Source organism: Choloepus didactylus, chromosome 3 (genome assembly GCF_015220235.1).
Source record: "Choloepus didactylus isolate mChoDid1 chromosome 3, mChoDid1.pri, whole genome shotgun sequence".
In the NCBI taxonomy this organism is placed as follows: Eukaryota; Metazoa; Chordata; class Mammalia; order Pilosa; family Megalonychidae; genus Choloepus; species Choloepus didactylus.
In genome coordinates this window covers 90,972,786-90,989,157 of record NC_051309.1, presented here as the reverse complement: position 1 = coordinate 90,989,157, position 16,372 = coordinate 90,972,786, and the positions used below count along the sequence as shown (strand labels likewise).

The window sequence follows — 16,372 nt, the reverse complement described above, 5'->3', positions numbered from 1 at the left end:
TTAGATAGCTTGGGGATATTTCTCTAGAAGTCTAGAAGCAACAACTTTCATCTTGGAAGAAAATCCACTGGACACAATGTAGGCCTGTCCACAACAGTACTCCATGTTTAGCCCCCCCTTCTCAGTTATTGTAGTGTGAAATTTCACAGCCAAAATTTCTGCATTAGCTTCATAAGGCAGGAAGCCCACAAATTCCTCTCTTAGGTTATGCGATTCATCCACAAACCTCACCAACATCGGCAGATGCTCTTCCCCTGCTATGTCCACCACATCATCAGTGATAAAGGAAAAGAAGTGTGAGTCTCTCACTTCCCTGAGAGTGTCCTCCCAAATGCAGCTCTCACATATCTCTAGCATCTGTTTCTGCTGTGTTTTCGAACAGAACAACATTAACTGCTGTTACCTCAATGTGCTTTCTCAGAACCTCTTCACCAGAATTTATTCGGCACTCCAGCAATGCTTGAAAGTTATCAGGAGTAAAGAGACCTTTTGGGAGTTCATCAGCTCATGCCCATCCAGAGGTGTTTTGTTTTCCCATACGAATCAAAATTTCAAATAAAGATTTTAGGTATTCTTTGTTTTCCTTCTCTTCAAGGGTTAAAGGTAAAATATTCTCATCTTGTTTTTCACCCCCTTCTTCTGTATTTGGGTTCTGAGCACTGCTGCTGTTTGTTTCTTTATGTTTTTGTTCCTGTTCAGAAGTTTCATTAGTTTTTTTTCTGTTTCAGTGTCCTGATTTCATCTTCACTCAATTCTTTAATTCGTTTTCTGTGCCTACTATGTGGATTGTTCAAATGACTGCTAAGATCAAATATTGTTGGTACAGCATTATCTCAAAGAACTGTCCTATAAGGACTCTCCCAATGACTTCTCAAGTATCTGCTTCAATTAATTTTGAGAAATAAAATAACCCAATCATTCTTTAGTTTCCTGATCCCTCTGCAAAATGTATAGTTCTACAGATCATAGAGGTCTCGAAGTGTTTGGCACATAACCGATAATGCTTATTTAGCTGATCAGGTGTTTTATCTTCTAAGTCGGCTCTCCTACAATTCTCCACCCACTTCTGGCATCTGGCTGGGTCCTGCGGGAACCTGAAGAAGGCAGGGTCAGACTGCATGCTCTTCCGTGTGCAATCAGGGGCAGCGCGGAAATCTGGCATCGTCTCCCACCCGCTGGCTGGCCCAGCTGAGGGAGGGTAGCCAGGCCGGCCGGCTGGGCAAGGCCAACATGCCCAATGACCTTCTTTTTGGGCCATGCACCTCTTGCTTTATCACCTCATATCCTCTGGGCACTTCAGGGAAGCCAGGCTGGATTCTCTAAGCTCCTTCTAGAAACTCACTTTGTTATCATCAGAAACATTCTATTCATCAACCTTTATTTAACGGCTCTCGATGCTCATCTTAAGATTCAAGACGCTTCTCTTCTCTATGAGGGAAGAAAACAGAATTCAAGTAGGACAGGCTTCTGATTTTAGTTAAATTGCTTAGATCTGCTCTTTATTTGCAGCCCCACATACAGATTTCCTAAGAGCCTGTTCTCAACCAGGGCAAGTTTTAATCTTTGTACATTTCAGGAGCAGGCAGAACAATCTGGCTGCAAGTTATCCTCAGGAAGAGACAGGCCCTGCAAGGAGGCAGAATATTGGTTTCTCCAGTATCCCCACGCACCTGAGCACCTGGTTTATACCGTCATTGCCCTGATCAACATCTGTTTTGTGTGGCATGCCCTTCTGTCACTACCTGTCTCTGTAACTGGGCAGAGAATCTACTAGTTCTAATGTTTCTCTTGGTACTAGAATGAATCTCAGTGCTGGGTGCATGGTGGAACTTCCAGGTGTGCTGCAGTGGATGGATGAGATGTCTTCCATTCAAGGAACACAATGTTAACACCACCTAAAGCAGACAGGGCAAAAATGATTACCTTTCTGCTCAATCCTACCTACCTGTCACTTCCTACTGGAGTCAGACAACAGGAGAAGAGAAGATAGAAAGAAGGAAAGAAACTAAGGATTACTAATCAGCTCCTTTATGCTGGGCACGTGTCAAGGCACTTTCATATGTTACTGTAACCTCAAATGTTTCTAGCTTCATATTTTTAATCCTTAAAACAACTTTACTAGCTAGGAATAATTAAGATCACCTTGCCCCCAAATTCCTAGGTCCCTAAGATTCTATAAAATATTCATTCACTAAGTTTTATCTTTCAGAAACTTAAATCCATCAGAGCATTCCTATGCCAGACAAGTCCTAAAACCCAGAGGCAATAGCCCTTTAAGAACACCAATCAGATGCAGCCCCCTTCCCCATATTGTTGATACCCTCTTTCAATATAAACAAGTTAGGGTGCTCACTGCCTAGACACCCCTGAAGATGGAGAAAGAGATTAAGTGAGAGGAAGGGGTAGCAACAAACAAGGTAAGATTTAACAAACATCTATGAATACTGAAACTTTATACCATTATATATATATATAGGATGCTGGGGAGTTGGAATAGCTGGAAGGATGTAAATGACATGGTGGAATTGTAACCTATAACATCCTTGGGGATTTGTTTATAGTTGCTTGTTGAATGTGCCTTGAAGGTCTTTCTGTATATACATACCGTCTATTGCATAATAGGAAAGGTACTGAGTGGAACTGTAATCCACAACGATTTTTGAAATTACCTATATAACTGCTTGTTGAGCTGTACATTGAGAGTTGACACCTTTCCAAATGTATGCTGTATTTTACAATAATGGAAATGGCTGAAGTTGTGGAACTGTGACCCATGACATTCTTTGAAATTTGCTAACTACTTCTGAAATCGTACTTTGAAAGTTATCACTGTTATGTATACATGTTAAAGTTCACAATAAAAAAACTACTACACACTAAAAAAAGAAATAGACGATGTGGCCAATGCAATCATAGAAACATACATGCAGGGTATTAAGGGAGTCTAAGTGAAGTGCACCTAACCCGGCCTTGGGATGTGTCGGTAAAGAGCAGGAAAGACTTCCTGAAAGAGATGATACCGAGTCTTAAATTCCACCATGAGTGTTTCACCAATTCAAGGCAGAATTTTGAAAATATAAGCAAAATCTGAACATTAGGTTATGCAATAGTTAATAGATGCCCAACTTACAACGAGGCTGGATCTTCCCTGAGGGCAGGAATCCCAGTGCCTGACACTGTACTTGGTACAGAGGATGCTCAGTAAATGTTTACTGAATGGATGAAGGCAAGGGAAGAGCTGTCTGCCCCTCCAATCAATTGCTAGCTATAATTACCAATTCCCTAAATTCCAATACCATCCCCCCATCTTGTGAGGCAGATGTTCATGGTGATATTATGAGAATTCAGGGGTATGTGGGAATTGGACCCACCCCAAGTGAGGCTTCATACAAACTGCCAAGGCAGTTCTGCTGCTTTCATTCAACTCTGCAGATGGGGCTGGACAGCAAGCTCAAGGCTGCCTAGTGGTTCAGAAACTGGATTCTTTATGTACTAGGCCAGGGAACAGCCTAGGGCCAATACTAATAATAATCTGTTTTTAAACTAAATTACTGTATTTTGTAGATTCTAAAGTTCTCATATTCTTATATTTTTGCTACCTCTGAAATTGTGATGTGCTTTCCCATCAATAGAATAACCTGGTTTAATTGGTAGCATTTCCCTCTCCTGCTCACATCCTTAGGATACTAAAAAATAATGCCTCTTAAAATCAGTGGCATGTAGAAGGAAATACCTAAAATTGTTGAACTGCAATTCAGTATCCTTGATTCTTGAAGACAAGCGTATAACTATATAGCTTATACAGTGTGACTGTGTGATTGTGAAAACCTTGTGGCTCCCACTCCCTCTATCCAGTGTATGGACAGACGAGTGGAAAAATAGGGACAAAAAGTAAAAGAATAATGGGGGGGGGCGGTATGGGATGTTTTGAGTATTCTTTTTTACTTGTATTATTATTACTTTTTTTGGAGTAATGAAAATGTTCAAAAAACTGGTGAATGCACAACTATGTGATGATACTGTGAACAACTGATTGTACACTTTGGATGACTGTATGGTATGTAAATACATCTCAATAAAATTGCATTTAAAAAATCACCTTAAAGTTGTGTAAAATGAAAACGGGGGGTGGGAGGGGTTGGGGGTGGAGAAGCTGTCCAAGAGAAAGTGGGTGGCTGCTGTGTGAGCAGCTGGATCTTCAGACTCCAATCCCATTCATTTGCTCAGAAGCTAAACACCTACAGAATGCAGGCTGGGAATGCTGTGGTCCCTCAAAACAGACCCCACTTGGCCTCCAGAGAGCTTAAAGCTCTCGTGGGGATGTGAACATTAATCAGATTCAGAAAAATAAAAGTGTAGCTGCAAACTGTGGCAAGTACTGTAGATGTTCAGTAATCTTTCCATTAGGAGGACGGAAATGACCTCTCAACAAACACAGATCTTCCATCACCACCAGAACTTACTTATTCCCAGCCCTGAAGATGTCACTGCAGATGTAGGGAGGGACAAAACATCACACAGTACTTATGTACAACCATCATTATTTTACAAATAGTTGAATGAATGAATGTTCCTGCTTCAATGAAAAAAAATGGCACAAGGTCAAAATAAGATTCGTTTCACTTTTATTTTCCTATCTCAGTTTCAGTAAGTCACAGAACTGACTGACACATATGATACGCTATTATCCATCCAAACATATATATACACTGTTTCTACTCTTTCTTTTTCACGTAACAAGGTGATATATACTTTTTAAAACCAAAGTGCAAATGAAGAGATACTACAAATGAAAAAGAAGAAGAAGAAAAAAAAGGTGTGTGTGGTCAGAGGGTAAATGTATATGTATCACTAGAGGAAGAAAGCAGAGGATACATTTGCATCCCACAGGTTAAAAAAGTCAAGCAATAAATACCATTTGAATACCTCTAAAAATAGCAAATTTGGGACAATTAGCCATTACTGTGGAGGAAGTTTTCACTTTTTCATTTTTCAACTGCTACATTGCTATATTCTTAACAGTGCAAATATAAAAGTCATCAAAGTCAGGGTTTTATGGCAATCTTTTGCTAAAATATATTCTATTTTAATATACATGCTATAAAAGTACACTAAAAAGGTGAATCATTAGAACTTTGTTAAAATTAAGAATTTACTTTTTACATATAGGATAATGTACACCAAACCCTAAAAGTATTTGAGGAAAGCTATTACTGTGACCTCAAATGTTTCTAGCTTCATATTTTATTTATAATATTAATTTTACAATACATGTACTGAGTAATGCTCTCTTATAATTCAGTACTGCAATGTCTCACCATTTACTTTAAACAAGAATGTGGAGTTTAGCCACGTATCTCCAGGGAATTCTTACTTGTGCAAACCACTGAGTTTTCAATGTAGCTTCCTATTACAAAAGTTTCATTTAATTTTTCAAATTTTGGTATCCTAAGCTCTCTTATGATCAATACTTGGAGATGTTGATGGAGCAAATAAATATGAGAGATGATGAAAATTAACTGTAGGTGGCCTGATTTTCAAAGTGATCATTCCCTCCTGTTATAATATTTCCAGTGTCAGCTCTAGACTTGTGTGGAACAGTGTGCAATAACGCTGATGGAACACATCAAGTGGGAACGAATCGACTGAATGCCTGCCAGACCAAGAAATTAGACTCTTGGCACTGAGTTTACCTAAATCTGATATAATCATGTAACGCACACAATGAGACTGCTAATTACAGATTACATACATGGAACCCAGGCATATCTACAATCTTTTGTTTTAGGTATAGAACGAAAAGATAAAATAATTGAAATTTCCTTCTGATTTAAACAAAAATATTTACTCTTTCCATTAGCAAAACATTTCTTAAAATATACCTATTTCTCCCCTCTGAACATTTATTTATCCAGGAGCACGAGGCAATTTTTGAAGGTTTAGTGCCAACTGTTCAATACAATAAATATGGTGGTAGAGAGCACACAGCAACAGTAGCTTACTTACATTCGTGTATAAGAAATTCAGTCTCTTCTGGTTGCAGTATCCAGTTCACCAAAGGAAAGGTTTGGCATTCGTGTGCTTTTTGTTCTTGGTGGGAATCACTTCTGCTTGATTATAATTCTTGAAAGAAAAAAATAATCAGCTGATGTCCTAGGATTTTATGACATGATGGGAAAGAGCAATGGGACAAAGATTAGCTGCTCCCAAGGAGGTCGTCTGGGTTTGGGTCTCCAGCAGATCTTCCTTCTTCCTGGGAGAGTCTCCAGCGGGCTGCACAGGCCCCCTCTGCGGCTTCAGCCACCACGCCCCACTCACTCCGCTCTATACTGTTACGTGCCTGTGGTTTAAGGGACTTATGGAAACCAGTTCCCCGGGAAACAAGGTAAAACCGAGGTCTCGACCTAGACATGACATGGGCCACATGACATGGCCTCATGTGGCCTCCTGAGCTACTGTCATTGGTTGAGATAATCTGGGAAAGATCTGCAACATTTTGTTCTTTGGAGCAGAATTCTCCTTTGTTCCTCTTGAAAACTTTTTTTGCTGGATCACGTTGTTCCAAACAATTTTATCAGACATAGAGTCTGATGCCTGTTTTCTCTAGCAAGTCAATAATGGTAGAAATTGCAGCTTTCCTCTCCTGATACTTAAACCCACCTCAAAGCAGAATTTTTCCCTTGGCAAAGATTACTTCTTTGAAAAGTAGATATTCGTTTTTTGTTTGGTTGTTTTTTTTGATCCGACAGCCCTTCAGAAATACTTCAGACTAAGAGGAGGAAGAGCGGTACAAATAACTTCCTATTGTGCCTTATATAAAACATTTCACAAAAACTAACAGTGGCTGCACTGTGAAAGTAAATATTTGTGCAAAGGGCACACCACTAGGTTACAATCTTGAGACATCCTCAATTTACTCATTTTACAGTGTTTGACTTTTTAAAATTTAAGTCTGAAATTATGAAAAAAACATATTTGCAAAAAGCAAGTGAGGGGAAGGAAGTTAACATTAAAAAAAATACACTTTAGAAAAAGTACAGGATATTTTGCCAGCAATTTGCTACTTATGTCATAACTCAGATCAAGTGTTTGTTAAATATTCACAGTAATTTCAGAGAAGAAACATTCACGCCTGTAAAACTTCCATCTATTTTCCATTTTCCACCATTTTTCTGTACAATTACACATTTCCATTTCTCAGTGCTCTCCTGTAGATTTCCTTATTGCCAGTCCTTCCCTCTCGGGAGCCAGTTATACCTTCAAGGTGGGCTGTAGGATTCCTTTCTCAATGAGATGAGTCTTCAGAGTTTTATATATATTTAACTGCTGTTCTGGTTGAAGCACCAACAACTGCTGTAACACTTTGCTGGGATTTGGACCCCTAGTAACAAAGCAGAAAAGACAAAGTTCAGGCTATTTTAAGGGCTAAAGGGAACATATGGCCCCAATTTAAAATAAGCATGCCTTTACGTACATAGTGGCAATATTAAAACAGTTACCTATTGATAAGGGCTCACTTTAATGTGCAATGTTAGTGTCCATAGGGAAAAATTTTCAGAACTATTTTGCTTTGAGGGGTTTACAGTCTAGAAGTGGAAAGAATACAAAAGCACAAAACACAAGAACAAAACAAGATAATTTAGGGGGTGTAGACCTAAACTTTATGAAAATTCTCAAATGGGCAACCTGAGCTAGAAGTGGGATGGATAATAAATCCCTAGATTGGACAAGACATGAAAACTATTCTGTGAGGAAAGGAGCAATATTCCTGGCGAAGGTAGGAGAGTCCCAAGAGAGGGCATGAAAATATTATTTGACTTTCAAGCTTCAAGGAAACGTCAGAAAATGGAAGGTATTCTGTTGAAGAAATACCCCTGGAGGACTCTGAATGCTCACAGGACGGACACACAAAAATCCTGCACTGGATAGATAAAAGTTGCCATAGCCTTTGTTCAAAGAAAGTCTCAGGTAAATATAAGAAGCAGATAAAAGTGGTTCTGCTCCATTTGAAAGTGGGATGGGGAGAAGAGCCCTGTCCTCACCCACCTGCCAGAGCGGCCCGAGTGGGGAGGTACTGAGCCCAGGTGGAAGCAAAGTAACTACTGGGTAGTGATTGGACGTATTGTCTCTATTCCCCAACATACACCTCTACAGCCTGTCCAGGGGTCCTTCCTCACGTGGTCGCCTTTTGGGTAAGCCCCTCTAAGATCCCAGATCCAGCCTTCTCTTAGCTCCCTTCACTGGTGCACCCTGCGGTGGAAGAATTCCCAAAAATGGCTCCGACCCTCACACCGTGCCCTCCCATGACACTATTACATCATGGGATTGCAAGTTTTCACTCCCTGGACTCCAGAACTCCACCCATTTATAAATTGGAGATTGCTTGTGTTTCTCTAAATATACTTCCAAAACGCTACTTTACCAAACTCAGAATGAACATAATTCAAATTTTAATCTATATTTATTGTTCTTTGTACTTTCTACAGTCCACTTAATAGGAAAAGTAAACCATACTTTTTGAAAAGAGCTATAAATAAAATCCAATGAGAAAAAAGCAAAATACAGGTAATATATTGAGAATGGCACAGAATTCTGAGAAAGACATTTGCACCCATAATCAAATTTATGATTTACAATAAAGCCTCTTGAAATGGAAGTACAGAAAGTAGAAAATCCAGCAACACAGAAAAGCCTGCTCTACACTGACATCATTATTAGGATGACTAGAGGAACTATTTACTCTGGAAATCTTTAATTAAAATATTTGCACAAAAGCAACCACATATCCACTAGAATGGCTATTATTTAAAAATCAGAAAATAATACGTGCTGGGAAGATGCAGAGAAATAGGAAACCTCATACATTGGTGGAGGGAATATAAAATGGTGTGACCACTGTGGAAAACAGTTTGGTGGTTCTGGAAAAAGTTAAACAAAATTACCATATGTCCTTGTGTGGTGAGTTGGAGCTATGTACCCCAGAAAAACATGTTCTTAAACTGCCTCCATTCCTGTGCATGTGGACCAACTGTAAGCAGGATCTTTAGATGAGATTACTTCAGTTTAAGGTTTGGCCCACCTCAACCAGGATCAGTCTTACTACTATTATCGGAGTCCTTTATAAGCAGAGTGAAACTCAGAGACATAGAGAGAAAGACAGAGGGGGCAGCCAGAAGCTGAAAGGCAGTGAGACATGGAAGAGAAGGAAGAGGCCAGGAGAGACCTCCACTGACAGAGTGGCCAAGGACCAAGGATGACTGGCAGCCAGCCCAAAAGCCAGTTGGCAGGAAAAAAGCATCACCTTGAAGACGCCTTGATTTGGACTTCTCAATCATGAGCCAATAAACTCCCATTGCTTAATCTAACCCACTGCATGGTATTTGTTTGAGCAGCCAAGGAAACTAAAACACCTGGCAATCCCATGTGTAGATATATACCCAAAAGAATTGAAACAAGGAATCAGACAGGTATTTGTACACCAATGTTCACAGCAGCATTATTCACAATAGCCAAAAGGTGAAAGCAACCCAAGGGTCCCTCAACAGATGAATGGATATACATACAATGTGATATATACACACAATAGAATAGTATTCGGCCTTAAGACAGGAATCAACTTCTGATACAGGCTACAACATGGATGAACCTTGAAGACAACGTGTTGAGTGAAATAAGTCAGACACACAAGGACAAATATTGTATGATCTTAGTTTTATGAAATAATTAGAATAAGCAAATTCATAGTCAGACACTAGAGTACACTAACAGGGGGTGGGTGAGGGAGAAAAGAGTTAATGCATAACAGTGCAGGCTTTCTGTTGGTGTGATGGGAAAGTTCTAGTAGTGGACGGCACAACATTGTGAGTGCGATTAATCACACTTAGTTATATGCTTCAGAGGGTTTGAGATGGAAAAAGTTCATGTTGTACATATGTTTCCACAATTAAAAACAGAGGGAGACTAAAGAGACAATGACAATTAAATGGAATACATGATCCTGGACTGGACCTAACAAAGGAGGAGAAAATGCCCAAGGAACACTATATTGGGATATATGAAAAAAACTGGACCAAGGACTCTAAGTTTTATATCAAAGTTAAATTTCTTGAACTTGATAACTGCACTTAATGAGGTTACATACGTGAATATCCTTGTTCTTAGGAAATATACATGGAAGTACAGGAATGGAGGAAGGGAGGGGAAAATGGCAAATGTGGCAAAACGTTAAAAGTTGGTGGATTCAGGGAGGTATATTGGAGTTCTCAGTATGGGTTTTGTATTATTTTTGTAAATGACTGTAAGTTTGAAAGCATTTTCAAATAAAAATTTTAAAAAAAGAGAACCTATAGATGTTTAAAAACAACCATGTATGCTGAACATAATTTTTATGTTTCCCTTGCCATAAAATTACACATCTTTAAAAGCACATATTTGCATGATAGACTGGATTAGAGGTCCCTTGGGTCACCGTCACGCACATGGCTCAACTCAACTGCCAAAAAACTGTGGCCATGTCTCAGTCTACTAAGGTCAGAACACAGCTTGTCTTACATTTCTTCAAAAGATTCAGCAACTTTATCACATAAATCTAGAGTAGGGGCCCACAGAGAAAAGGAAAGCTATTCAGGCAAGTTCAGCTAAATGCAAAATTATGCCAGCAGGTGCTCCCAGATAGTTGCACCCTGGCATTCTCACTGTATTTCTAATGGTCTGAATATTTGCTTTCAAATGGTGGATAACATGGCTCAGTGTGACTTCTCTCTACAGGGAGAAAAGCAGATTAAAAATGACTTTTGAGCTAATGCCTGAAAAAGCTGCATCTTCTGAAAATAAAAAGTTCTACAGATTTAACCACTAAGTACTAATACCCAAATATATCAGTAAGTACATTACATGCAAATGGACCAAATATTCCAATTAAAAGACAAAGATTGTCAGCTGGATTGGGAAAAAAAAAAAAAAAAACAGAAACAAAAAAATTCACCTAAGAGATAGACACACTCTAGCATAAGGACACAAGAAGGCTAAAAATAAAGGAACAAAGAAATACCATGCTAACACTAATCAAAAGAAAGCTGATGAACCTATTCTAATATCTAACAAAACAGGTTTAAAGGTAACCTGTATATAAAGAGGGACAGTATATAATGACAAAATGAGGAGTAAAGCAAAAACTGACAGAACTAAAAAGAGAAATAGGTAAGTTTATAATAGTGGGAGATTTTAACAAAGCTCTCTTAGTAATTGATACAAGGAGAAACAAAAAAATCAGTATAAAAGATTTAACTAAACTTCACCTAATCGATCAGTACAACACTACATCCAAAAACTGCAAAACGCATTTTATATGCATGTGAAATAAGACAATATGCTGGGCCACAAAGCAAGTTTCAATAAACATTAAATATCAAAATCATAAAGAGTATATTTTCTGACTTCAGTGGAATTAAGGCGAAATCAATAAAGGAATGAGAAAATCTTCAACTGTGTGGAAACTAATTGACACACTTCTAAATAACCCATGTGTCAAATAAGACATAGTACTAGAAACAAGAAAATCTGCAACTGAAAAGGAAAATACAAATATCATAATTGTAGGATGAGGTTAAAGAGATACTTAAGCCAAAATTGACAGTCTTAAATGGGTATATTAGTCAAGAGGGCTGGAATGACCTAAGCTTTTATCTCCAGAAGCTAGAAAAAGAAGAGCAAATTGAAACCTAAAGAAAAATGAGAGCAGAAATCAATGAAATAGAAAACAAACACACAACAGAAGAAATTGGAGGTAGACACTGATTCTTTGAAAAGATTAATGAAACTGCTGAACTCCTAGCAAGACTGGCTAAGAAAAATACAAAAATTCTTACACTGCTGTGAGTATATATTTTAAATGTGTATTTAGGAATCGATAAATAAAGTTTCACTCCAAATATCTTTAAGAAGAAAATCTATGTTTTCTATGGCTCAGGGGCTATTAATAAGTGTCTGGTCGGCTAGGCTCCCAGCAGAAACCATGGAAAATAGAAGTTTACATTGTAGCCAATGTGGTTAGCCTTCACTCCCCAAACACATTCAGGATGAGTCAAAGCCTAAGGATTAATAACAAGAATAAGCTACCCTATATAAAATACCAATGCCCGTTTTTCTCCATGGCACTTTATCTAACAAGTTATACATAGATATACACGTATATATGCATAATATAAAATATACATGTATGTATATATACATACTAATATATATATTTACATATATAATACATATTTTACTTTTCAATTCTGCACAATTTTATTGCTGTGATCTCCAAGATTACATTCTTCTACCTTTTTTTCGTTAAATAGTTTTATTCATACATCATACATAAGTGAACAATCAGGGGCTCCTCCTCCTATAATCAAATAGTTACGCATTCACCACCACAATCAATATGAGAGCATTACCATTTCTTCAAAGTAAAAAAAAAAAAAATGAACCTTTACAATCAACCTTATCTTCCCTTATTATTGACATTAAGCTTTGGTGTAGTACCTTTGTTTCAATTAGCGAAAGAATATTACAATGTTACTGTTAACCATAGACCTTAGCTTGCATTAATTGTATTTCCCCACATATCACCCCATTATTCAACACCTTGTAATAGTGAGACACATTTGTTCAAGTTCATGTATAAACGTTCTTATATTTGTACAATTAACCACTGTCATTGTCCACTCTTAGTTTCACTAAGTTATACAGTCTCAGTTTTTATCTTCTAGCTTTCCTTCTGGTGACATATACAACACTAGTCTTCCTCTTTCAACCATACTCCCACTCATCTTTGTTAATTACTCTTCTTTACAGTATTATGCAATACCATCATACAGTATTGTGCTATCCATTTCCAAACCTTTACAATCAACCTTATTAAACATTCTGCTCACCTTAAGCATCAATTGCCTAATCTCTACCCTCTTTCTATCTCCTGATAACGTATGCTCTAGAATTTAACTCTGAGTTTGCTCATTATAGTTAAAGTTCATATTAGTGAGACCATGCAGAATTTGTCCTTTTGTTTCTGGCTTATTTTGCTCAACATAATGTCCCCAAGGTTCACCCATGTTGTTGCATGCATGAGGACTTCATTCTCTCTTACAGCTATACATATGTTTTCAAAGCAGTTTTATTGAGATAAATTCACATACCCAACAATCCATCTAAAGCATACAATCAATGTCTTCTAGTATATTCCCAGAGTTGTACATTCATCACCACAATCAATTCTAGAACATTTTCATCCTGAAAAGGTTTCACTATGTTATACAGGCCCATGTTGCATCCTCTGGCTTTCCTTCCAGTGACATACATGACTTGTTCCTGAGGAAATGGCAAACTGTCTTCCACAGCAGCTGCACGATTCTCCATTCTCCACCAACAGTGAATATGTCCTTATTTCTCCACATCCTCTCCAACACTTGCAGTTTTTTTTTTCTTTTTTTCTTTTTAATAGTGGCCATTCTAGCAGTGTGAAATGATACCTCATTGTAGTTTTGATTTGCATTTCCCTAATAATTAGTGGTGATGTACATCTTTTCATGTGCTGTTTTAGCCATTTGTATATCCTCTTTGGAAAAAAGTCTATTCATGTCTTTTGCCCATTTTTAATTGGGGTTGTCTTTTTATTGTTGAGTTGTAGGATCTTTTTATATATACAGGATATTAAACACTTATTGGATATGTGGTTTCCAAATATTTTCTCACATTGAGTAGGCTGCCTTTTCACCCTCTTGACAAAGTCCTTTGAAGCACAAAAGTCTTCAAATTTTGAGGAGTTCCCATTTATCTGTTTTTTCTTTCACTGCTTGAGCTTTGGCTGTAAGGCCTAAGAAACCATCACCTACCACAAGATCTTGAAGATGCTTCCCTACATTCTAGGAGTTTTATGGTTCTGGCTTTTACATTTAAGTCTCTGATCCATTTTCAGTTAATTTTTGTATAAGGGGTAAGATATAGGTCCTGTTTCACTCTTTTGGATGTGGACATCCAGTTCTCCCAGCACCAGTTGTTGAAGGGACTGCTCTGTCCCAGGTGGGTGGAACTGCAGCCTAATGAGTTACATTTGCTGTTTATTACCTGCTTCTCCCCATTTTCCCTCCAATCCTCCTCCCCCACCAACAAGAATGTAAGCTCTGAGGGCAGGAAATTGGTTTGTTTTGTTCTCTGCTATATCCTGTGCCTAGAATATTTCCTGACATTTAATAGGTACTCAAGCAATAACTGGTGGCCTGAATTGTCATGTCCTCCACCCTTTTTATCTCTTACTAGTCACTATCACTGCAACCTTCAAAGTTGAGAAATGAAATCTCCTGATGTTTTATTAATTTTAAAACTTTTTTTTTTAATTTTTAAAAGTTTTTATTGTGGTAAGATAGATACAACACAATGTTCCCCTTTTTAACCACTTTCATATGTACAATTCAGTGACACTGAATATATTTACTATGTTGTATTAGTATCACCACATCCATTACCAAAACTTTTTCACCACCCCAAAGAGAAACTCTGTACCCATTAAGTGATACTTTTAAGTTGATCAAATGTACATGAAACGAATATAATGTAACCATACTACTCAATGCTACAAAGTGACACAACTCCAGGGCTGCCATTCATTCTGATGTTAACAGATTACCACTGACAGAAAAAGGTAACTCATTCAAAGTAATGTCTATGGAAACAGGAACTCATTTTTTAAAATCTAAAAATACCTTATGAAACTTGTGATGTACACATGCACAAAAGTTGCCATCAAGTACTGGCAATCAAATCTGTCCATTATCCCGCCATGCCCAGGAATAGTGTTGGCAAAATCCTTTGGAAACAAACAATAACACATATCAGCAAAAATTTTTAAAAAACCACTAGGTATCAAATTCCTGTCTGCAAATGTCTCTTGGACATCATGGACACCGTAGGGAAAATACCTTACTTTTGGATTTTTTCCCCTGAAAACAAGCTTCTTAAGAGCATGTCCTACAGAACAGAACCATGGCTTTGGATTCTGTGCCCATATTTGAATAATAGTGAACTGAACAAACAGCATTCAAATAGCAGCATTAATTAAATACTAATTAAATGTAGCGCTCGCTTTTTTAAATCAATAAAATTTTTCCAAACCAAAAATGCTACAAGTTATTACAAATCTTAACCTCGTTTTAGTTTTAGCATATCCTTCTGTTTAACTAGAAGCTATTTTGGGAGCTATTTTAAAAAAGCACTGTTGACTGCGGTACAACAGGATATTTATCCTAAAAGTTCTTACTTTGAAATAAACATACTTTACTACTAAGATAGTTAATCCTTTTTTTTTTTTCCAGGTTGGGGGGAAAAAAAAAAAAAAACAGAGTTCGTTTGGGACACACTAGTACCTTAAATGGTCAAATTGAGAGCCTCCATAAATTGACTCTGTACAGACATGTCCATTTCTCTGAGTACTAAGGAAATGAAAATGGCTCAGTGCTCATCTAGCTAATGCAAGCAACCTAAACACATCTAAAATGTAACAGCAATTCAAACATGCAATTCAAACAATTCAAACTGTTCAAACAGAAACATATTCACTCCAAACATGCAAAATATCTCAGCATTTAATAAGCAACCTTGGATTGGAGACCATTAAAGAAAATACTACTCTAAAAATAACATCTCTGTTTAAAACGGCTATTGAAATTATCTATTTTATTTGGTTAATTTTTGCCAACTCATTTCCTTCCTTCCCTTCTCTATGAATCGAATCACAAGAGAGCCATGGTAACTGAATTATGCCCTACTGTTACCGACTGTAACAAGATACTCACCACATGCAGCTACACTGTAGTTCTTCAGAGTCTCCCCTAGTAGGTGGCGAGCATCTTCAAACAGGGCCAACATCTTACATGTATTTGTACACTGCATTCCACCTGACATAATATCCTACCCAGTCACAGGTGCACAAGGAATTAATAAAAGTATTTCCCTGGCCTCCAGGGCCCTCCATGATCTGAACCCACCAACCACAGCCACCTCCTCTCCAGCTTTCTATCTCAGCCACTATGTTACAGATCCTCCACAACCAGGCCACGCTCCTTGGCACTTCCCCACATCTCTCTGCAGTGCTCAGTTCCCTCCTTTTCTCAGATCTCTGCTCGAATGCTACCTCCTCAGAGAGGCCTTCCCTGATCACTCCACCTTCAATGGCTGCTTTCTAACACCCTGATGGTGTAATATTCAACCTTACCTAGTGAAGCCATGTGAGGGAGACTGAGAAAATAAAGCAGACACATGTCTCTCTAGGACTATCTAACAAACAAAACATAGGGATCATTTTAAGCATCTGGAACAGGGGTCAGCAAACCAT

The 16,372-nt window shown here is 38.0% G+C and overlaps 1 protein-coding gene and 1 pseudogene across 1 annotated transcript in view; both read right to left on the bottom strand.

The window, feature by feature from the left end:
• On the bottom strand, nt 1–1,162 carry LOC119530343 (annotated as a pseudogene).
• Nucleotides 1,163–4,608: 3,446 nt separating this feature from the next.
• Nucleotides 4,609–16,372, bottom strand: part of CDS1 (CDP-diacylglycerol synthase 1) — a 70,530-nt gene continuing 58,766 nt past the window's right edge. Inside the window, exons 12-13 of the mRNA XM_037830155.1 lie at nt 14,745–14,848; nt 4,609–7,381 (exon numbers count right to left, since the gene is read on the bottom strand). Of these exons, the coding sequence (XP_037686083.1) occupies nt 7,252–7,381; nt 14,745–14,848 (234 nt within the window). The 3' untranslated portion in view covers nt 4,609–7,251. The remainder of the gene's footprint in view (nt 7,382–14,744; nt 14,849–16,372) is intronic.